The 23,212-nt window shown below is 40.7% G+C and overlaps 1 protein-coding gene across 7 annotated transcripts in view; it reads left to right on the forward strand.

Annotated features, from left to right (window-relative positions):
* RFX3 (regulatory factor X3) overlaps positions 1-23,212 on the forward strand; it is a 296,558-nt gene that overhangs the window by 120,307 nt on the left and 153,039 nt on the right. For all 7 annotated transcript variants that reach the window (XM_043565456.1, XM_043565459.1, XM_043565460.1 and 4 more), the window contains exon 2: positions 8,832-8,956. In XM_043565456.1, coding sequence (XP_043421391.1) covers positions 8,840-8,956 — 117 coding nt within the window. In that variant the 5' untranslated portion in view covers positions 8,832-8,839. The remainder of the gene's footprint in view (positions 1-8,831; positions 8,957-23,212) is intronic.

The following is a 23,212-nucleotide window of genomic DNA, read 5'->3' on the forward strand; positions in this document are numbered from 1 at the left end:
GATATAATCTCCAGTTATATTTTTTAAATAGGCTATTCCAGCAGAAACATTGAAGTGGTTTTTTTGTTTTGTTTTTTGGTTGTTTTTTTTTTTTTTATAGCTCCTTTAGAGTTCTGAGCCACTTAGTAGGAAGGGAGACAGAGCTCTTGCCCCACAAGTGAACAGATCAAAATCTATTTTTGCAGCTATGTTTGAGATTATAAGGTCTATTTTAGGCTACAGAATCTAAGACTGATTTTTTGGGATGGCCCCAGGCTAACCTGGAGCCCATACTGCTTTTGGCCAGCAAGTTCAAGGTTAGCTTGAGACCCCCCCGCCCCCAAAGTATATGGTCGTTGGTTTGATAAGGTCCATATTTCAGGAGCTAGAAGTTGCATGAATGTTATTCTATTTCCCCAAGCATTTTTCCAAAGCAATTATGTATCTGTTAAGAAGAGTGCATGGTGGGCTGCATATTATTTGACAACCTGCTTTTTATACTTAAAATAGGAATATCTTCCATGTTGGCTTTTATAGATGTATGTAGCACTCCACTATAGGGATGCAGAATAGAACAATTTATAAGTATCCCAATTATGGATATTTTGGTGGCTTATTATTGGCTATCAAATGCAGTATTTGAGTGAATATCCTTGTGTTTATGTAGAATGTTATAGATATGTACACATTCATTTCACTGGGCCCTTGTTTGCTTTTAAGGATAAATTCTGGAATGCAAATGCCAATGAGCGTATATTATAACCTCTTTCATCTATAAAATATTTTGTGAACACAAGGTCAGTGTATGACTCTTTTAATCCATGGTATGCTTTTCCAATATAAAAATTACAGGTTTGATGGCTTCATAAAAGTGTATTGGTTACATACTAGGTATAGTACCTATTTGCCATTTATGGGATTTTTTTGTGTCTCTTCAAATTTAGAATTCTTTCTCAGTGCCCAAAGTCTTCATAGACTATTTTATCTCTTTTAAAGTTGATTTCACTAAAATAGCCTCAGTGCTGCTGCCGTCAGTGTGGCCACCTAGGGTCCAATGACAGCGTGCTGTTATTGGAGTCAGACAAGCCTGGGCTTGAATCCTGACTTCATCTCTTAAATAGCTTCATGGCCCTGGGCAAGTTAATCTCTAAATGTTACTTTCCTCTGCCATAAAATGGGAATGTCTACGTTATGGGTGAAATTAGGGTTGAATCTGTCCAAAGCATCCATCACATAGTAAGTGCTCAGCTATTCTTATTAGTATCTCTAACAATGAAGATGATATATTTATAATAAAGTGCTCATTGCTCATCATCTGTCAGTTCTGGGGGTTAATATCATTAAATGCTCCATCCATTAGGTTCTGGTCACTCAGGATTGGATGGACCAATAGGGAGAAACATTTATAGCTTTGTCTCATGTATTTTGGTTAGAATCTTTCTGTATATTACATCATGGTGTTCTCAGGCTCTCTTTCCAGTAGGAAAGAGTGTAGGCTGCTTAGATGTTTTTGTTTGGTTGGTTTTCTTTCCTTTTTCTTTCAGCCGATGTCTGAGCACTGTCATTTTTTTTTTGCGTACGTCATGTAGGTAAGACCTGATTTGCCTGTTCACGACCACGAGTGGCAGAAAATGCTGGAACGGCACTAGCAATAGACTGGACAAGCACTTGGGTCTCTCTTCCCCAAAATTACCTCTGTGCCTGATGACAGCTTCTCTTGACGACTAGAAACGAATAACAAATAATAAAATAGCTCTTACATTATTTTACTAGTTTGGCTTTACTAGTATGTTAGTAGATGGTTTTATTTTGTCATTGGTCCTTTAAGATAAAAACTGCTAAAGTAATTTGATTTTTCTTCTCTAAAGAAACAGTTTTTCATACTCTGTTCTGAGTCAAGGGAAGAATTAGTTAAGCGAAAACCTTTGTTTGAAAAGTGAAAAAAGTTACCCAGGCAACCTGTATATGTTACCAGTGTGCTGATTAATCGTCGCCAACATTAATCACTGTCATCAGCTATCACAGAAAGATGACTGCCTAACAGTCTACACTATTATCATTCCATCATTTTCTACAGATCAATTTAGTGCAAAAGATTAATTGTACACAGTCATGAGGATTACAACATTAAACCTAAATACACAGGCAGAGCTTTTATAATATAAAAAATCATAAATCCCTTCAGTTACTTGATATATTGATTTGATAAAGCCCTGTGTTTTACAACGAATAAACTTTCAGAGGTGTATTTTAAATGAAAAAGGCTGACTGCAGTCTGTAGCTTTATCAGTTTCTAGCATTTGTACTGGATAAAGTGGGGGAAGAAAGCAAAGTCACAGTGTTTTTACAGTTGTAGCTAATCAGCTCAGTCTGTTTTTGTCAGTTTCAAAGAGTTAAACTTAGGAGTATTTACCTATGTATATAACCTTTCTAATATGCTCTGTTTTATATTATATTGTTGTTTTTAAAAGTTGCTTAATATCCTTAGGGTTTTTTTTAATAGAATTGAAATAATCGTAATGTTTTCACCATCTACTCCAGAAGAGTCAGAAATGTATACATTTCATATTTAATTTTATGTTAAGGAAAGTAAGTAATGTCAGCTCCCCCCCCCCCAATAGCACAGCTCTTTTCAGTCATCTAATTTTAATAGAGATTTTAATTGCTCTGGGCATTATGCATACTAATATTTATTTTTTTTCTCACATTTATTCAACAATGCTGATGCTTAATCAGAATATTAGTAGTAAAAATTGCATGTCACAAAACATCAATTATGATTTGGGGTTTTTCTGTGTAAAGGCATACCAACGTTAAAGTTTTTGTTCTGTATTTTAAAAACAGTAATTCAAATTATGCCAATTTTTTTTTTGTAAATTCCCATGCTCTTATGTTGAACCAGGTTTTCAAGTAAATAATTTATAGTTGAATGTCACATTGTAGATGTGATTTATTTTTATTACACCCATTAAGTGACTATTGTAATATTAACTTTGGTTAATTTGGTTCAATTAGGAATTAGAAGGAACATCTTTTGTTTTTCCATACTAAGGAAAAAGGAAGGAAATTCTCTGTCGCACTTGAAAATTAAATTACAAGTCTTTATTTTCTATACTGAATTGGAACCTGTTACATTCCTCAGTGTAAAAAAAACACACACACACACACACACACAAAACAATATCGTCAGTGTAGTCGAGCCAAACTTTGCAGACTTTGCTTCTTTAGAAAGCAAATTATTTCAGGCTGAAAAACCCAATAAAAATTAGATGGATACTACCTATTTTTAAGCTATCCCAGTTAGATAGTTCTGTTTGAAAAGTAATTGATTAGGTCAGACTATTAAACCATTTAATTTGGCGTGTATATTGTGTGTGATAAAAGGAATCCAACTGTGAATTTGAGTGTATTAAATAATCTTCAGGAAGTTCCATAAAGAACGTTTGAACGCCTTGAAACTTGCAAATAACGCATGTTTGTTCCAAACACGTTTGCTTTGCCTGGGTTTTGCCCGTCAGGTTGAAGAAATGCTAATCTTGTCGCTTTCAGCAGCTGGGTTTTTGCAATATTCTTTTCCTTCTCCTAGGGGTTAATTAGCCTTCTTTCAAAATGTGGCCTATTTAGCTGTAGATTCGCATGATTCAGCCAGAGTTGGCTGTGCAAAACAGAACCGTTAACAGGCGGGTGTGTCCAACTGCTTAATTAGCCAGAATAAAAAGGTCCTTTGTCAAACAAGCATCGGTTGCTCCTGACACACCTGACTGCCACATTAGGCAAGGAAGACGGAACTGAAATCACGCATGTCTCTCCTGCAAGAATATACAACTCATTTACATATGGGCTGCGTCATGGACCAGCTGCAGGGGCTTATTTAGCTTATCAGAATGGATTAATGTGACTGCATTTGTGGCTGATAAACAAATATCACTTGAAAGGGGGCTGTGAAGGAACTAAACTAACCACATTACTCCCAAACATAAACAGAGCACAGAAACCACTGCTAGATGAATAGGAACACCTCCAATGTACACATAAACCTTATGTTGGGTCTAAAACAAAACCTCCAAATGAAGCCTGCTCAGACACTACCCTCCGTGATGATTCTTGCTTTGCTGAAATGTTGGAAAGCTACCAGAATACTCTGAATGCGTCGGTGGGTTTAAATGATCTGTTTAGCAAAATTTGGCAGGAGGGCTATACCCCTCGAACATGCTTTAACATTCTAATTGATCTGCTGTTAAGTCAGGTCTTCAGAATTAATCCGTTAAAATGCCTCTGGAAAAATACTTACTAGTTAGGTTTTATTATGGCCTCAGCAGAGAGAGAATACTTCCTAATTTCGATGTCGGAGAGAGAAGGGATGTCTGTCCGTTGTTATTGGAAGTGTAGATGAAATACAGTGGGTTGAGAATCCCAAAGACTTTGCTGTTCAGATCAATAATAGTCTCTAGCTTTTCATTTGGAAGCCTTATCATCATGATATTGCAAAGTACTATCCGGAGTTGCATCGCGGGCTTTGGGGTCCGATAAACCTAGGGTTGAATTCAGGCTCTTCCCCTTCCTAGCTCTGTGGCTTTCAGCAAGTTATTGAGTACATTTGTGCCTCAGTTGCCTTATTTTTAAAGTGGAAATAAGAACGCTTCCATTATGGGAGTCCTAAGAGGATTAAATGAGAAGTATTTCAAGCAGTTAGCATAATGTGTGGCACCTGGGAGATACTTGTTAGCCGAGAGACCTAATTATGGTCATGAGTTTTGAGCCAGTCTCTGCCACGGATGTGACTGAGACCCTCTCAAGCCATGAGGCTTTGGCAAAGAAAGCCTCTTCGTCAAAACCGAGGAAGACAATGCCATTAAAGGAGAATGAAGTTGTGTCTTTCAAGGAAAGATGGAGAAACTAAGTTCTTACCAGTTGGCATGACCCTTTATGATCCAAGAGCCGGTGAGACAGGATGGGGATCAGCCACTCAGGAGTAAACAGATGATGTTCCGGGGCAGCTGTTTGTTGTCCGGGATGGGACTTTATGTGCCGGTTTTGACGTGGCATATGTGTAGAGCCAGAGGCCGGATGGAAAGCTCGTCGTGACTTTCTAACCCGAGGTTATAAAGCCATCATTTTCTATCCATTTTTTTTCCCCAGTCTGTTCTGCAAAGTTTGCTCCTATAAAGTAGTTGGGACCTTTTCCTTCTTTCTCCCCAGTTTGCGTTATTTTCTTTTACTCCCTTCTATCTGTGCGATGTCTGCTCTGAAATTCAGGACTCCCCACTTGGTCTAGTCGTCTAGTGCGTGAACTTCAGTGGGAGGTCCAAACCCTCCTTTCCTACCTCCAGCTGCTTGACCTTGGTTAAGTGACTTAACGTCTGTGAGTCTCCCGTTGACTCGTCTGTTAAATGGGGAAAATATTAGTTCCAATCGTCTGGTCATGCATTTCTGATGGTAAAGCAGTCAAACCTGGGTATTTCTGTTCTGTATAAAAGAAGTGAATGAGTTTAAATGTTATTAAGACGGTCTCAAACCCAAACAATTATTCTCCATTTTCAATCTGGATTGGTAAGACTGAATTTCTGGTTACCGCAAAAAGTGTCATGAACTCAAATGCCTATAGAGGCCAGGCAAGTGAAGGAGTATTTCCATTTAAATAATTTGCCTATAAAACATACACTGTGTGCTCACCTTTTCTAAATCTTCACATTTTTTGTATCTGGAAATTTGGTTTTACCACACATTTCTGATATTTATTGGCAATTAAGAATTTTAATTTGTAGTTACTCTGAACCAAAGCCTGTCTGTGGAGTCTAATATAGTCTTGAGAAGCCAGTTTTCAGATCTATGCCCTTTATCTTCTGATAAGCTTTCTCATGTGGTTTATGGAGAATGGTTCTTAGGAATTGCTTTAAAAATGTATTTAATTTTTAAAGAGATCTTTCTTTTTATTGTTGCATATGTTAGGTCTAAAATAGTCGATGTCAAGGTTAGGTCGTAGCCTAAAATGGGTGTGTAGGCTGGTCTGCATTACAACGTATGGACACACGAGAAAGCCTCGAGAAAATTCCCAGCCAGCACTGGGAGACATAGGAGGGAGTTGTAGGTGAGTGACTACACTCTAAGAAACACCCACCTTTGATTGGACATCATTGGCGACTCTGTTTTCTTCATTTGTATACTAAACGGACCGAGGCCTCCACCTAGGTTGGCATTAGTTAGAGAGGCTAAGGAAACCTCACTAAAGATGCGGTAAGCAACATCTGGTTCCTTCCTCATTCTCTGCAGAAAGACATCCCCCCTCACTCACAGCTCTTCTGCTGTAGCACAAAAGGGATTGATGGCCTATAAGCATGTAGTGAATCAAAGGACGTTGACTTTCGCTTTCCTTTTTGGGAGGGCATTTTTTTCCCCCTCTGATGGAATAAAGGAAGAGATACAGATAGGATTCCTCATGTGTATCCCTTCCCCAAATTTTGACGACCAAGGGTCCTCCAGTCATCTTACTTAGGCAAGAACTTTGTGTGGTGAATACTGTCATTCTCAATTTCAGGCATATCCATGGTCTTAATGGTAGCCCAGAGGGATGTGTGGATGTGTGTGTGTGTGTGTGTGTGTGTGTGTGTGTGTGTTTGCTTGGAGATGAATGCTAGATTTTTTTTTAAATGAGCCACCATTTGGAAGATCTCACATAAAAATCTGAACTTCCAGCTTTTTTCTCTGGGATAATTGGGAGACTTCCCACAAATTCTCAACGTCTTGGAGCTGAGCGTGAAGAGCCGACCCAAGTAAATGACGTGGTAGCCACAGTCTGTATCACTTTCCCTTTGTTGTTTAAGCTCCTACCCAGCTTCCCTCTGTATGCCCGAGGTCCCTCATCTGTAAATGGAGATTATAATCCTACCAGTCACACCTGGGTGTTACATGGGTTAATTTACTTACAAATTAACACGTAGAGCATTTGGAAGAGTCCTTAGCGTAGGTTGAACGTGTAATCGGTGTTAGCTGTCATTGCCGTATCTGTTGCAGCGGTAAGGTTTATTGTGCCGCTTGAGGGCCTTGGCTAACAAAAGAGTAAGCAAATCACCTAAAGAGATGCCAATGTCAAGGTCTAGAAAAGAAAAATAAGCATGGATTCAAAGCAAAAAGGCCTCGCCTCACATCTGTTCCTGTCCCCTTGAGTGAGTCTCTTAACCTCTCTGGGTTTCAGTGTCCTCATTTATAAAATGAGAAGAGTAGATTAGATGTCTTCAGAGGTCCATTTCTAAAATTGAATGAGATGGTAGAAAAGGTTTGGGGGAAACATTGGAAGAGAGGGGACGCGTTGACAAAAGATGGTAAGGGGCTTAATTTTCTTTCTTTTTTCTATTTAATTTTTTAAAATGTTTATTCATTTTTGAGAGGGAGACAGAGTGCAGGCAGGGCAGGGGCAGGGAGAGAGGGAGACAGAGAATCTGAAGCAGCTCCGGGTTCTGAGCTGTCAGCACAGAGCCCGATGCAGGGCTCGAACTCTCGAACCATGGGATCATGACCTGAGCCGAAGTCGGAAGCTCAACAGACTGAGCCACCCAGGCACCCCTGGGGCTTAATTTTCTACTTGAAAGAACTGGATGCTCTTTTTGAATTTTCTTGGGGAAAATTAATGTTCACCCTGCTGTTCACAGATTTAAACCACAGTGCAGTATTTTTCTTAAATTACCAATTAAATATTGTTCCCCCAGCCCCCCAGGAAAGAATATTAGAATTCTGGTCCCTGCTCAGTAGCAGATCTATAAGTAGCAAAAGGGAATGTTGAGACCAGGAGGTCTTAGAAACCACACCTGTTACATTACACACTACAAAATTTAACCTGTGTAGCTAGATCAGGCACATACGAACTTTAAAAATGTGCCATGCTGAACTGTGAATGAAGGAAGCTAAAATTTCGTGTCTTGCTTACCAGCCTCATTTACATAATAGCGGTCCTCCCCATGTCCAAAATACTAAACGTTGTTGATGTTTGGCTACCTCTGGGTAAAATCAATGTTGATTTTAGTACACTATACCACAGTCACAGCAAATTAGTGAGCTTGTTCCTTTGGTTAAGTTTTGGGTATACATTATTATTATTAATTTTTTAGATCACTGCATAGTAAGTTTGAAAGTTGGAAAGGATGTTAGGAATAATGTATTCTGAATTGTACACCTTTGGGGGACACGCTAATGGCCTCTAAAAGTGTCTAGAAAATAAAATTTTATGACATACTTGCATCCAGCTAGGGTTTGTGTTCTGAAAATTGAGAATCTTAAAATAATTTTGGTCTACAGTTTATAATATGATTGAAACTTTTATTAACAGATGAGACCTAAGGAAGGTAGATTTCAATGAAGTTCAACTTTTATAGCCTCAAAATAAGAAGTGTAAATGGGGATTTTTTTTTTTAATGTGAATTGGTAATTTTCTGTGTAGACTTAAAAAGTGAACAGAATGACTATAACGCTGCCTGGAATATCATGGCAGTATGTTGGGGTAAGAAATATTCTGAGAGTTGAAAGTTACTCTAAGTATAGGTTTTTTTCCTCATGTTTATTTTTGAGAGAGAGAGAGAGAGAGAGAGAGAGAGAGAGAGAGACAGAACATGAGTAGGGGAGGGACAGAGGGAGAGGGAGACACAGATTCTGAAGCAGGCTCCAGGCTCTGAGCGGTCAGCACAGAGCCCAACGCGGGGCTCGAACTCACAGACCGTGAGATCGCGACTTGAGCCAAAGTCGGACCCTCATCCAACTGAGCCATCCAGGCGCCCCTAAGTATAGGAATTTTAGAACAAATGTAATGTAGCTAATCGTGCAAGGAGAGCACTTAAAACTTTCTTTCTGATACTGTATTTCAGAGACCATCATGCAGACATCAGAGACCGGGTCGGACACAGGTTCGACAGTGACTTTACAGACATCTGTGGCTAGTCAAGCAGCGGTACCTACCCAGGTGGTGCAGCAGGTACCGGTACAACAACAGGTAAGGAGCCGCTGTTCGCAGAGAAATGCTGTGCCTCTCCTTGTGTTGACTCTCCCACGCAGCTGTGTCCAAAGGGGATTTAGACTACACTTGCTAGTCCTGTGGGTGCTAAGATTGATTTGGTTCCCTTCTTAGGTTCATGCAGCAAATGTTTCTTGAGCCTTTCCTGGATGTGGCACATTCTCTCCGTGTGGGGCTATCGGGACACAAAGAAAAGGAGCCCAACTGTATAAATCCCTCTTCTGAAAGAGTCTCTCTCTTAACTCCTAAAGAAAACACTGCTTTCTGACTTGACCATCCTTCCTCTCTTCTCCCCTCTCTTGTTCTTTATCACAACACCCTATTTCTCGCTTACCGAAATATCAGCCATCACGGTTTCATATCATTGGCTCCCAGTAAGTGGTACTTAATGGAGGGTTGTGCGTACCTTACAGGCAAGGATTTCACCTTTGTGATGTTCTGGGAAAGGTCTGAGTATTACGGCGACTGAAAAAATAGTGTTGAATGAAAATTAAATGATCTTAAAGGTCTGGAGATCTGACTCATCCCACGTAAAGAATTGGGAATGAATTCATCATCACACGTTTACTACAGAGCTTATTCAAACCCAGGACACTCGGTCTGTTTCGGGAAGATACTGATGAGGTAAATGCTCTTCATGCCGGATAATAGTTCTGTCATGTGGATGGTGAACACCTTGGCCTGTCATTTCTTCCAAAGAGTAGTGAGAAATTAAATGAGAAAGATCGTATCAAGCATTCTCTTGAGACTTGAGATTTGCCTGTAATTTCTTAGTATCAAGGAGAAACTTTAGCAAATGTTGCTCTTACAATTACCAAAAAAGTAACTAGGGAAAGGGATGTATTTTCCTAAATGACAGACAGATTAAGGTAGAATTCTTTTGAGGAGGTAGAAGTGTGATGGACAGGGAGAGTGCTGTCACCAAGAAGAAGCTCTTGAAAAATTTTCCCGGAGGCGCCTGGGTAGCTCAGTCGCTTAAGCGTGTGACCTTGGCTCAGGTCATGATCTGGTGGTCTGTGAGTTTGAGCCCTGCATTAGGCCCTGTGCTGATAGCTCAGAGCCTGGAGCCTGCTTCAGATTCTGTGTCTCCCTCTCTGTGCCCTTCCCCCACTCACGCTCTGTCTCTTTCTTTCTCAAAAACAAATAAACATTAAAAAAGAAATTTAAAAAAAGAAAATGTTAAAAAAATTTTTTTCCTCTATGTTCCTTTTTTTTTTTTTTTAAATGTCTATTTATTATTGAAAGAGATAGAGAGAGTCGAGTGGTGGAGGGGTAGAGAGACAGAGACACAGAATCTGAAAGCAGGCTCCAGGCTCTGAGCTGTCAGCACAGAGCCCAACACGGGGCTTGAACCCACGAACCATGAGATCATGACCCGAGCCGAGTCGGACGCCCAACCAACTGAGCCATCCAGGCACCCCATCTGTGTGTTCCTTTTTATAACATCATGTTGTATTTCCTGATTTATGGTATCTTTTTTTTTTCTCTGAAATTATTAACTTTTTAAAACTTGTTGGAAGTTTTTCCTTTAGAATCCGTTTCCTTCACACTACTTTGTTTTTTGTTTTGTGAGTTTTTTTTTTTTTTATCTTTTATTTTTGAGGCTTTTCTCAGATGTCTGCTAATCTTTGGGTGTTTATCCATATTTAAAAGCATGAGGGTAAACAGCTGATTTGAATGCATGAGTGGGTCTTGTTAACTTCAATACAGGGTCATTTGACTGGGCTTTTTAACTGGGGACCGTCTGATGTTCTTTGTTTTTCCTCTTGGGTTGTTGTTTGTTTTTTTTTTTTTTCGGGTTGTCATATTTAAAAAAAATTTTTTTTTTCAACGTTTATTTATTTTTGGGACAGAGAGAGACAGAGCATGAACGGGGGAGGGGCAGAGAGAGAGGGAGACACAGAATCGGAAGCAGGCTCCAGGCTCTGAGCCATCAGCCCAGAGCCTGACGCGGGGCTCGAACTCACGGGCCGCGAGATCGTGACCTGGCTGAAGCCGGTCGCTCAACCGACTGCGCCACCCAGGCGCCCCTCGGGTTGTCATATTTTTAAAGAAGACTTCTCCAGCTTCCTCCCTGGAGCATAAACTTGGCTTCCTGGAAGCTGAGTAGGGGACGAGAGTTGGGTATTTCTTGCCCCGATTCACTTAATCCTTCTTTTTTTCACATGGTGTCACCCGCGGTTGGTCTTCCTTAGTGTAGAGATTAGGCCAAAGAATAAATCTCCCAACTTTCACCAAACTTAGGGAAAGCAGTCACCCCCCTCACTGCTTGCAGTTCGTGGAGGGCCTCTGATTGGTGCTTAAGTAGAATCACTTTTTATGTGAAATACCTACCTTACAAAACAAACATTGCGGAGTTCCTGGGTGGCTCAGTCGGTTAAGCGTCCGACTCGGTTTCAGCTCAGGTCATGATCTCCGGGCTCGTGAGATCGATCCCCGTGTCGGACCCCACGCTGACATTGCAGAGCCTGCTTGGGACTCTCTCTCTCCCTCTCTGTGTGTCCCCCCACCTGCTCTCTCTCTCTCTCTCTTTTTCTCTCTCTCTCTCTCAAAATAAAGAAACTTAAAAAAAAAAATTGCTACCAGAAATGGAAAATCAGTATCACCAGCCGTAAATAGAAGATCATATGTACGCACACATTAACTTGTCCGTGTCCTCGTAGAAAATAATGTCACGTACACGTGGACCACACTTCGGAAGACATTGTGCTGGGCCATATGGCTCATTTTTAGCAGGCATATTTTTCAGTGCCTCAAGTTAGCTCTTTCCTCTAGGACATTCCAGGCAGGTGATCCTTTACACCCCCTTACACCAAGCAAAGAAGGTGAGAACTCTTTGTTTTCGTTTTGTCAACAAAGTGTTTTATTTCACGTAGTGGGTTAGTGTGATATTTGCCCAGAGTTACCTGTGATGTCGTCCTTCCAGGCTTATTTGGAAGGAATTTTTTCTCCTCTGTCATTTTTTTCTTTTCTTTTTTTTCTTCCTTTTTTTTTTTTTTTTTGAAACTAGCAAAGTGTCACATTTTTAAAAAGATTTTTTAATGTTTATTTTTGAGAAAGAGAGAGTGCGAGCAGGGGAGGGACAGAGAAGAGAGGGAGACACAGAATCCAAAACAGGCTCCAGGCTCTGAGCTGTCAGCACAGAGTCCAAAGTGGGGCCAGAACTCACAAACCGCGAGATCGTGACCTGAGCCGAAGTCGGACGCTTAACCATCTGAGCCACCCAGGCACCCCTGGAAAAGTGTCACGTTTGACACTCCCTAGTGCATTCTAACAGTGTCCCTGTGGATATATTTTCTATAACTGATAAGATCGCTGCTGCAGTAATTTCCTACTGCTCTTAACTTGTGTGTAACCTTTGTATTGTTAATGTGCTGATGTCATTCTTGAGTTTTCAAACCGTGGTGGGGCACCTTTAAAAGCTTCTCACCTTGGTCACCGACCCATGACGGATATCGAAATTATAGCATTGATGTCAAAAGTAGTTACTTCTATTGCTTCAACTTGATTTATTTATTTATTTGAGAGAAAGAGTGCGTGAGCAGGGGAGGGACAGAGGGAGTGGGAGAGAGACTCTTAAGCAGGCTCCATGCTGAGAGTAGAGCCCAACTCAGAGCTTGATCCTATGACCCTGGGATCATGACCTGAGTCAAAATCAAAAGTTGGATGCTCAACTGACTGAGCCATCCAGGGTGCTCCACATTGATTGAACTTTCATTGTGTCTTTGCTTTGGTCACTTTGATGTGAAGACAAGGTATACAGCTCAAAATTTTTTAAGGTTGAGGCATGTGATACTATATTTTTTAGAAAGTTGAGAGACCAGACAGTTTTGAGATCTAATATATATAGTTCTGTTTCTTCAAAGCCCCAAGGTTTTAATCTCACTGTGTAATAAGTACCAAGTAAAATGCTGATTCTAAAATTATTTCTGTGGTTTTTCATTTATTCTGTATGATCTCAAGAATCAACTTTCCACCTTTCCTTAGACAGTCTGGTTCAGGAATAGAGAATTCTGAGCAATGACTACATGGTCTTGTTATATAATACTTTGTCAAATTTCCTGTCTTTTATAATTTTTCATCATTTCACAAAACACCATAGAGTCTCAAGCTTCCAAGTAAGGACATTGTTGCCCAATTCAATAGAATCTCTGAAAATATTCAAATTCACTATCTCGATTAGTTACTAAACTTTTGATATTACTCATCCTATCATCTCTATAAAAAGACTTCTTAGACTGTATAGACCATGGCTAGAAATGAGTTGTTCCCCCCTGCCTTCCCCTGCCTTGAGTGATTTGTTACAGTTTCTTGTAGGCTATTCTTCCATTTGGCCGATAGATGCCTAAATCTGAGAGGTCTCTGACCCTACTTGCTCTAGAACTGAATGATAAATCCAGGAGAGAGAAGAAGGAAAATGTCCTCCACTCTTCAGTTCTCTCTCACAACCAGCCAGTTGAGATGCTTTTCAAAGCAGAACCTAGACGGAAGTCCGAACACACTCCTTGTTTTCATTTGGGGCTCCAGGTATTCCATAATGGCGCTGACACAGAAGAGAATTCCTCATCCACCCTGAACCAGGGCCCCGAGACTTTTTCTCCCTTTCATGTTTCCCAGTGTTAACTGCCCCTCCCACTACAGTTCTTACTCTGCCTACGGTCTCTGCCCATCTTCCTCTTTCCTTAGAAGAAAGCCCGCATGTTTTCTGTCAAAGTGGATCCGAGTGTTGCCTCTGTACCGCTTCTTGTAAACATAACATCCCAGGTTCAGTGGAGCCCTGGGGTCGAGGGGCTTCTGTTTGAATTCAGAGAAAAAACTCCTGTGTCACATGAGCTGTCAACATTGTTTAAGTTCTTGTATTATTCAGAGATTGCTGTCTTTACCGTTTCCTGCCCAGGGACTCTGTTTCTTTCTAGCGGGTCTTTGGTATGTAACTGGGACATTGAAACCTTTTTTTATGTGATGGAGGAAAACTCCTTTCAAGATCATGTTCAGGTAAGAATCTCTGGTTTTATATAAGTCATCTCTCTGGGCAGTGACTCTTCTCTATAATTTGAGTTATCAGAATGAATAGAATAGCCGTATTCTGGGAGTATTGTTTCTTTTGGAGCCATATTGTTTCTTTTTGGTGAGTGTCAATCTGTCACATATTTAGCATTGCCACATAAGTTGTGGTACATCCTGGCAAGTGAGCATTCCCTCCCTGTGGTCAAAGGGATAAATGACATTTTGTTTGAGACACAAGCTTCAGTCAGGATTGCCAGTTAGTTAGGTTCTAGGCGAGGGGCAGTCTTCAAGAAGGGTAGATTTTAAATGAATCCCGGTAGATCTATTTATTACGGGTATCTTTAAAACGAAGCCTCAAATTTTAGCACGCAGATTTTAGGAAAGGAATTTTGTTACGAATACTCCTGAGATCCTCACATGGGACCACACCTTCAACAAGGGGTCATTTTTATGCTCACTTGTGTTTGCCATGTTCACTCCGTGTAGTATATATATCGTCACAACCCGAGAAACCGTGATTAGCAGCATGCCTATGAGAAAGTTCTTGTGATGGAAGCAATGAACAGTGATTAAGGGGAACAAAAGGTTGTCTGTAGCATATTAAATCTATAACAGAATATTGTATTGGCTCAGAATCTGATTAGTAATATCTCGAATGGCTCCCTTTGCTAGTTTGGAGAGCTAAGCCTGAGGTAGTGCCCTCTATCGGTCCTGTCTTTTTCTTTTCTGTTCAGGGTCAAGAGAGAGTTGCTTTCTGTGCATTCTAGCTTTGATGGACAGAAATAGAATTCTTTTCATTTGAGACCTTTATCTCATCTAATCAGTAGAAACAAAAGACATTTTTCGTTGGTTTGCTCTTTTTTGGGATTTGATTCCCATTGGCTTGGTTACCTAAGGGGACAGTGTTCTCCTAATTAAGACTGTGACAGACATCCTAAAAGATGGGGTTACGTTTTAAAATGAATTCCAGTTCAATGTCTTTTTGTAGGAAAACAAAAGACAGTGATTTTATCTCTTGAAGAGCATATTTATTTTATTTTTCAGAGCCAGAACTGCTTATTTTTAGGATCTAATATAAAAAGGTGTTTCAAGGGAACATGCTGATTTACAATTGAAATAAATTTCATTGTGCCAGTCGAATATGAAGGCCTTTTAGTTGAACATCTTTGCTGAGTACTATTTAAATAGTGGAGTAATCATATGCAATGGTTCTCTGTTAAGTGACTTTAAACATACTTTCTCGTCTGGAGTTCGATCATTGTGATCAGTTTAGGATATTGTAGTTTCAGAGGAATCTGCCAGGCACTGTGTTAAACGTGCCTCATTTCTTCACTCATTTCTTCAGCTGAGATAAGACACTTAGCATGAGTTAGAATCAACAGATCAGCTTCAGATAATGTTAAAAATGATTGGCGTGTGATTTTCAGCTGGAGGAAGTGACACATGAAAGCAAAACACCTCTCCCCTTTGGTTCTATCTCAGGATCTTGTCTCGAGGTCTTGGTTTTATCTGTCTCTAATTCCATGGCAGCTTAGGATCCGATAGTTACAGCCACATCATCTGTAGTGAGTAGAAGCCATGTTGTTGAGTTCATGCTTGACTTCCATGCCTGCTTTCATGGCCAGTGGGTTCATCGGCCCTTTCCGCAACGACTGGAATGGCCGAGCAAAGAGATTTACTGGCATCCACGTGAGGTGTCCCAGAGGTGATTTGACACGGTACCTGACTGTAGGAAGCTAACTTTTGAGGGAGACAGCTGTTGTTACAAAATTGGATACTGATCGCCTCAGGGGGAAACAGTGGAGATTGTTCTTGGGAGTAAAGATCAGTAATATCTTCACCATGGATGTGACCTTTGAGCCATGTGCTGAAGGAAAAGTTGGAGGGCGTAAGAAAAACAAACCGGAGGGGAGCGTTTCTGGTAGAGTCAGGCATGGAAGAGCCCAAGGGAAATCGGGGAGTCTGACGGGTTGGTGACAGAGTTAGGAAGTGAGGAATGTGGGAGTGTGTTTCCCAAGAATTCTTGCGCGAGGTTGAGTCAGATGACGTATTTGTGGTGTTTTTACACGTGCTCCCTCCCCAGTGTTTTCGTTCTTTTCCCTCTTCCGTTGACGTATTTCATTCTCTGTTTCCCCACTGCCAGTTTTCTCGACAATCTGTACGTGTCTAGTACATTTCCCTTTTGTCCAACCACTTCTTAATCCTGTGAAATTTGGAGGCTACTCATGCAACTCTGGATACTGTGCACTTTTGATGGAGCCAAACCCAACAATATTCTCTAGGATTTTTCTGGATTTTTCCTTGACACTTGAAAACTGTTGACTATCCTCATCTCTCTTATTCTGTGGCTTTTGGGCTTCCCGTTTTATTTCTTGAGGGCTACTTCGTCCAGGAAGAAGCAGGTTTTGTAGAGGCGAAGAGACTGAGATTCAGAGTTAGAAGTTGTGGGTTCAAATCCTGTTGCTGGCTCTTTCTAGTTACATGATCTTGGGCAAATTATTAACCTTACCTGAGACTTAATTTCCTCATGTAAAAGAGGGATAATAATATCTGGTGTATACTTGGCCGCAAATATTAAATAATCTATTTCTTAAATCATTTAAGGTAGTACCTGGTATATAATAAGCCTCCAGTAAGAAATTTTTTTTTTCCTGTTGGTCTTTTCCTTGTTATTAGTAGTATCTGATTCCTCTCATTTGGAGGGTTTTTTGACCCCCTTTACCGTAAGGTTTGGCCTTGGGTCTTCCCTTTTGCCCTCACTCTCAAGTAACTCTTCCTCTGCAGCTATTTTAGTCTTAAAACCAGTTTCTTTCATTTTCTCTACTAAGCATAAACCTGTGGTCCTTCTGTGTATTGCTCTGGCTTGCGAGTTAGGGAGGCACAGGCTCTAGATCAGAATGGGCGCCAACTTGGTCTGACCTGCAGGGGCAGCATTGGCATTCTCTCTCCTGGATCGGAACCCAGTGCGGTCACCGGAGTGATTAGAGAAAACGCGAGAGGATTTCTCAGTCAATATCCAGAATACCTCCAGAATTGTATTCACTTCATGAAATATAATTTTGGATCACGTGTGGGGTTGTGGTAGGATATAAGAGTTTGGGAAATGAAGGCAAGAATATTATATTAATATCTTAGCCAGACTGATTGGAATTTGGGCTTCCAGTTAGAAGAGACTTGAATTATTCATTTAGTGCAACTATCCCAAAAGACCTTCCAGTGTTGAATTGTGGAAAATTTTCTTCTTCAATAATCCTCTTAGTTGTATAGACTTATTTTAGGTGATTCCATAATTATGGAATTAGAGGTATGTAATATTTCCTATGAAAATCTAATTTGCTTATCAAACCATCAGTTTCAACATCAGGACTTTTTTGTTGTTGTTGTTGTTGTTGCTTGGAAAATCCAATGTGTCCTATAGAATTGTTTTACAGGAGTAGAAAGTAGAAAAGTTTAAGATAACTAGCACCTCAGTTTACATATACTTTGAATAAGGTGACACAAAATTTAAACAGAGCACTCTGGCCCTCTTTGCGAAAGCAAATCAGAGGAATTCTTTATCTGTACTAAAGATCCATTTCCAGTATAATAGATCTCAATACAACTCAGCCTGTTCATTGTCAGTATCTGAAAGAAAGAGAAATTTTAAGGTCCAAATAAAAATGATTTATAGTCTGAGCTAGTCAAGGAAGTCTTTCCAGAGGAAGTGACTTTTAAGCTAAGATTAAAGAGTAGAAGTAACCAGTGAGGGACTGAAAGTGTTTTCTGTGGGGTCAAAATGGCTGGAGGAGAGAGGGGAACAAAGGGTGAACCATGAGATGGGGTCTTAGGTGACTCCTGGTCTGACAATATAAGCTATTGGAGTTTTCAGTAATAACTCATTTTGAAGTTGACCACCGTTCAACTTTGTCAGAAATCCAGTGGAAACAGGGAATCAAATAGTAGTAGCTGCCATGGGGCACCTGGGTGGTTCAGTTGGTTGAGCATCTGACTTCCACTCGGGTCATGATCTCATGGTTCGTGAGTTCAAACCCCCACGTTGGGCTTTGCACTGACATCGTGGAGCCTGCTTCGGATTCTCTGTCTCCCTCACTCTCTGCCCCTTCCCTGCTCTTTCTGTCTTTGAAAAATAAACAGACATTAAAAGTAATAAAAATAATAGTAACTGCCATTTACTGAGCACCTGTTGTCTGCCATTCCCTGTGTCTGATGATCAGTCCGTCATTTCTAAAACTTGTCACAACCATGTCCACTTCGGGTTTTCTTGCCCCTGATAGCAGTTCCCGAGATGCCCTTGTGGAAGCTGTCAGGATACTGGAACACAGTAGGTGAGTCATCTGCTCTCCCGGACACTTTTACAACCAGGTGAATTGCTCATCACAATTCTTCAGTCTCACCACCTGTACTAAAGCAGCACGTCGGAAGGTCAATTCTATGGAACACTTAACGCCCATCTTTTCTGTCCACGAGAAGTGATCATTTTGCCCTTTCTTCCAGGGCTGATTTTAGAAATAGACACACATGGGATGCCCCTTTATTTTCTTTAAAAATCTGTGTTGACGTCAGTCAAGGCCATGTGTGCGGAGACTCCCATGCTTTGTTTGTTTTCCTCGCACACAGCCCTCGCGAACTGATAGACTTCCCGTTTAAAGCAGATCAGAGCTACCCTGTTCGTCCTGGCTGCCTCGCTGCTCAGTGCGACGTTCTAAACCTGGTGTTTAAAACTAATCTACCTTCCTTCAGTCAGGATCTTTTTAGCCGGGAGTCATAGCCAAGGGGTCTGACTGCACAGCCCGAGCACCTAAGCCTACTCAGAGATAAAGCACTCAGATGAGCTCTATCAAGATCAGCTGTTAAATGGTGTAAGCTCACTGACATACCAGTGCTAAACACGGCGGTCCCACGGCAAGGAACATAATATACTTTGTGTCAAGAAGGATTGGTTTTAGCTTTGTGAATCACAGTGCAGTTTTGAGAAATCCCGCAGGCAAAGCGAGTGAGAGCGACTGAGGTATAAGGAGCTATTCGAGCAAAATAACTAGCAAGTAAAAAAAAAAAAAAAAAAATTACAAACCTTGAACTTCCTAAAGCCCTTTCTAAACTCAGATCGTAAGGATGAGCATCAGTAAATATAGAACCTTGGGGGAAAAAGAGAAGGAAAAAATGATAAAAATCAATGTAGTAAAAATGTTATTATTCATATAATCTGGGGAGAGGAGAGCTGGGAATATTGTGTATAATTCTTGCAACTCTTCCAGAAGTCTGAAATCCTATCAAAAGAAAAAGCGTTTAAAGATCAATACCAATCGAAGGCTGTTAAGTTCGAGCTCCTAGTGAGGAAAGGAAAAACATCTAGAGGAAAATCAGTTTTGAGATTTTTATTGCACTCTCTCCACATTCCTCGTCAACTCTCCAGTTTTGAGAAGTACTATAGGGGCGCCTGGGTGGCGCAGTCGGTTAAGCGTCCGACTTCAGCCAGGTCACGATCTCGCGGTCCGTGAGTTCGAGCCCCGCGTCGGGCTCTGGGCTGATGGCTCAGAGCCTGGAGCCTGCTTCCGATTCTGTGTCTCCCTCTCTCTCTGCCCCTCCCCCGTTCATGCTCTGTCTCTCTCTGTCCCAAAAATAAATAAACGTTGAAAAAAAAATTAAAAAAAAAAAAGAGATTTAAATTTTTCACTCTAATATATTTAACAGGAAAAAAACCACAACCTTTGTCCTTAGATCCCGAAGTAAAATTGATATTCCAGAAAGATAATTAATTTTTCTGTTTTTCTATTTACGCCCTCCCCCACACACACACCTAGGTGCACACACACCTTCTTTGAACTCATTTGAAAGGCGTGAATTATATGTCTCATGTTTCTTCTAAGAATTCACAAATTGTTTCACCCAATTTTGGATTTATGTTTAGAACTCAAATTTTTTAGAATTGGAGTATATTAGAACTGTAATCTAGCTCTCTAATTTTGCATATAAAGAAATAGATTCAGGGGCGCCTGGGTGGCGCAGTCGGTTAAGCGTCCGACTTCAGCCAGGTCACGATCTCGCGGTCCGGGAGTTCGAGCCCCGCGTCAGGCTCAGGGCTGAAGGGCTGATGGCTCAGAGCCTGGAGCCTGCTTCCGATTCTGTGTCTCCCTCTCTCTCTGCCCCTCCCCCGTTCATGCTCTGTCTCTCTCTGTCCCAAAAATAAATAAACGTTGAAAAAAAAAATTTTATAAGAGAAGTACTATAAAGAAAATTCATACGTACGTACATACATACATATGCAAGCAAGCCAGATTGATCAACACATAAAGCAAAAGATCAATTAAAAACTGGTGATATTTTTAAGACTCTTAGGAACACAAATATGTATAATGAGTTGGTGGTACAGTTGAGGACTGCCTAAAATTCTGGTTGCTAGAAAATGCAAACTAAATTACTCTCCAGAAAAAAGACAAAAAAAAAAAAAAAGCATTAGAAGTTAGAAATTAGGTCTTAAACTCAACAAAGATGACTGGCCGGTTTGTGGCTTTGATTTTTGTCGTAATTAGTACCAGTGTATATCCCAAGCGTAGAAAGGCCCAGACAACTCCCATCTCAGCTCTGAGGAAAACCGGGCTCATCAAATCATTTGATTAGCAAGCTTTTAAAAAGTCATCCAACTTCATATTATAATCGACATTAACTATTGAATGGGGAAGCAGGTAGAATAAGTTTTTTAATTTATTTATTTTGAGAGAGAGTGAGAGAGAGAACAGGGGAGGGGCAGAGAGAGAGAGGGAGAGAGAGAATCCCAAGCAGGCCTCACACTGTCAGCGCAGAGCCCAATATGGGGCTCAAACCCACGAACTGTGAGATCATGACCTGAGCCCAAACCAAGAGTCAGATGCTTAACCAGCTGAGCCACTCAGGCATCCCTATGATCCTGATTTTTAAAGGTTGCTTTCAGGGGTTATCTTTTATTTCTATAAGGTATCATTTTAATGGGTGACAAAAAAGATAGGCCTCAAAACTGAAAATAGAAATATACAGGACTTTTATTTCTGGTTTGTGAGTTGGTCAAGCTGTTTCTCATAAATCTGTATCACTATCCAAAGCCATGATTTTTTTTTTCTTTCTCCCTTTACTACCTGGTGTTTCTGGTGCATTAAGTCTTGGTAGCTTGGGATTCTCTTAAATCTGTGCTTTCTTATTATTAGCAATTTTAGCTTTTTAAAAGTACTAGGATTAAAGAAGAAAAGTGAAATAAAAATAAACAAGAGATAGCACTTGCAATAGAAGAAGAAAGGTAATTTTTTTTTTTTAATGTTTATTTCTGAGAGGGAGAATGAGTGACAGAGAATAAGAGTAGGGGCGGGGCAGAGAGAGGGAGACAGAGAATCCCATACAGGCTCTGTGCTGTCAGTGCAAAGCCCAACATGGGGTTCGAACGCACAAATCCTGAGATCATAACCTGAGCTGAAATCAAGACTTGGATGCTTAACCGACTGAGCCACACAGTGCCTCAGAAGAAAGGTAATTCTTAAATGAAAATGCTTATTCATAAAATTAGGTTTCAAAAGGCACTGTGTCCCATTTGTGGATCTCAGGCTAACTTTGCATGTCATCAGTAGCAGAATTAAACCGTAATATACGTGGACATGAGTTGTTTTTGTTTTGTAAGTGAAACCGTATCTGTAGGTTGAAATAATAGGGCAAACTTATTTCTGAAGTTTTTGGAAAGTGATACTAATTTTACTTTGAATGAACCTAAGCTTTCATTCCCAGTGGTAATAATTTTTCTGAGTGTCTTATGAAACTGACCAGACCATTGATTACAGTCCCATTTATGACCCCTGATAACATACTCTGTGCAAACAAAGCCTTTTTACCAATGATTTTTCCTTTGTGTCATTGTGCTTGTTTTCGAGCCTTTGCCTCAACACTGAGGTTCACGAATGTGTCTGTTGCCTGTGGTTCATTGATCTGGTAGATGGTGATACATTTAAAACTTGTGATTACTCTTAATTTTTCTCAGCAATCTCATAAATACATTTCACAGACATTGAGCGTTTCTTCAGGCACTTATTTTAAATAGATGTTTTAAAATAACAAAGCAAAACCCCATCAGAGAAGTTGAGGAACTGGATCTAGGGGGAAAATGGCCCAGAGAAGCTGGTGTAATAAACAAAACCCATCACCTTTGAGTAGTCAGTATAAAAATAGATAGTGCTGCCATGCTAATAGATCTTGGTAGACAGTTTATGTCACACATGGGAGGTGTTTTTGACGTTTGAATTTATATTCATGTCTCTGTTTTGGTTGGTGCTCCCTGTGAAGCGCTGGTACAGTCACCCTAAAATATTAGAAACGTGGGATAAAGGAGCAGTGGCTTGACTTGATCTCAGGAGGCGTTGAGTGAGTGGACGCCCCGTGTGTCACTTGCACGCCATGTGGGATCGAGCAGGTTACTTCAACCTGCCTGCCCTTCAGCTGCCACAGCTGTGTTCCAGAGCTCCATTTGGTGATGGCGCACCTGTTATGTGGCAGGAACTGTACCTGCTCCGGGGATACGAGGAACCTGAAGGTTAGGGCACAGAGACGGGCCGGTAAACGGAAGTGGCACAGTGCCGGTGTGTGAGGCATACACTGCATAAGGACGTAGAGGAACAGAGAAGAAGCAGAGTATGGTTTGGAAGGGGAGTCAGTTGGCCGGAGGAGGCAATTGTGGGGGGACTTCCTGGATGAGCACCACCCAGTCTTTGTTTCTTTATCCTTGATGCCGACGGTGTACCTGGAACTGTTAGTAGAATCAAACGAGAAAAATCTTTGTAACGGTGCTTTGTAAAGTGCACACCATTTTGCAAGTCTGAGGACAGAATTATTGGTTCACTGTATCAGGCACTCTTGCGAGGACCTGGAGGGAAGAAAATGATGGTGAACAGCAGTGTTTCTCAGAATGTGGCAAAGAGATGTAGATGTCTCTTCAGGAATCGTGTGTGTGTGTGTGTGTGTGTGTGTTTATAGATAATCCTTACAGTGAAACTGTGAACTTGTTCTAGATTCTCCGAATTACTGCATTATAACTGAGAGCGCTGTTCAGCTTCATTGTGTTCTCATATAGGTTTATGACCTTATGGGTGTTAGTTTGAATTGCTGTAGTTGTCTTGGGCCAGTGAGGTAGAATGGAGTCAGCCTTAATATGAAAGTGATCAAGGCTGATTGATGACCACAGATAGACTGAACACAAAAGAAGTTTCATCATACTAG

Source organism: Prionailurus bengalensis, chromosome D4 (genome assembly GCF_016509475.1).
Source record: "Prionailurus bengalensis isolate Pbe53 chromosome D4, Fcat_Pben_1.1_paternal_pri, whole genome shotgun sequence".
Taxonomy (NCBI): Eukaryota; Metazoa; Chordata; class Mammalia; order Carnivora; family Felidae; genus Prionailurus; species Prionailurus bengalensis.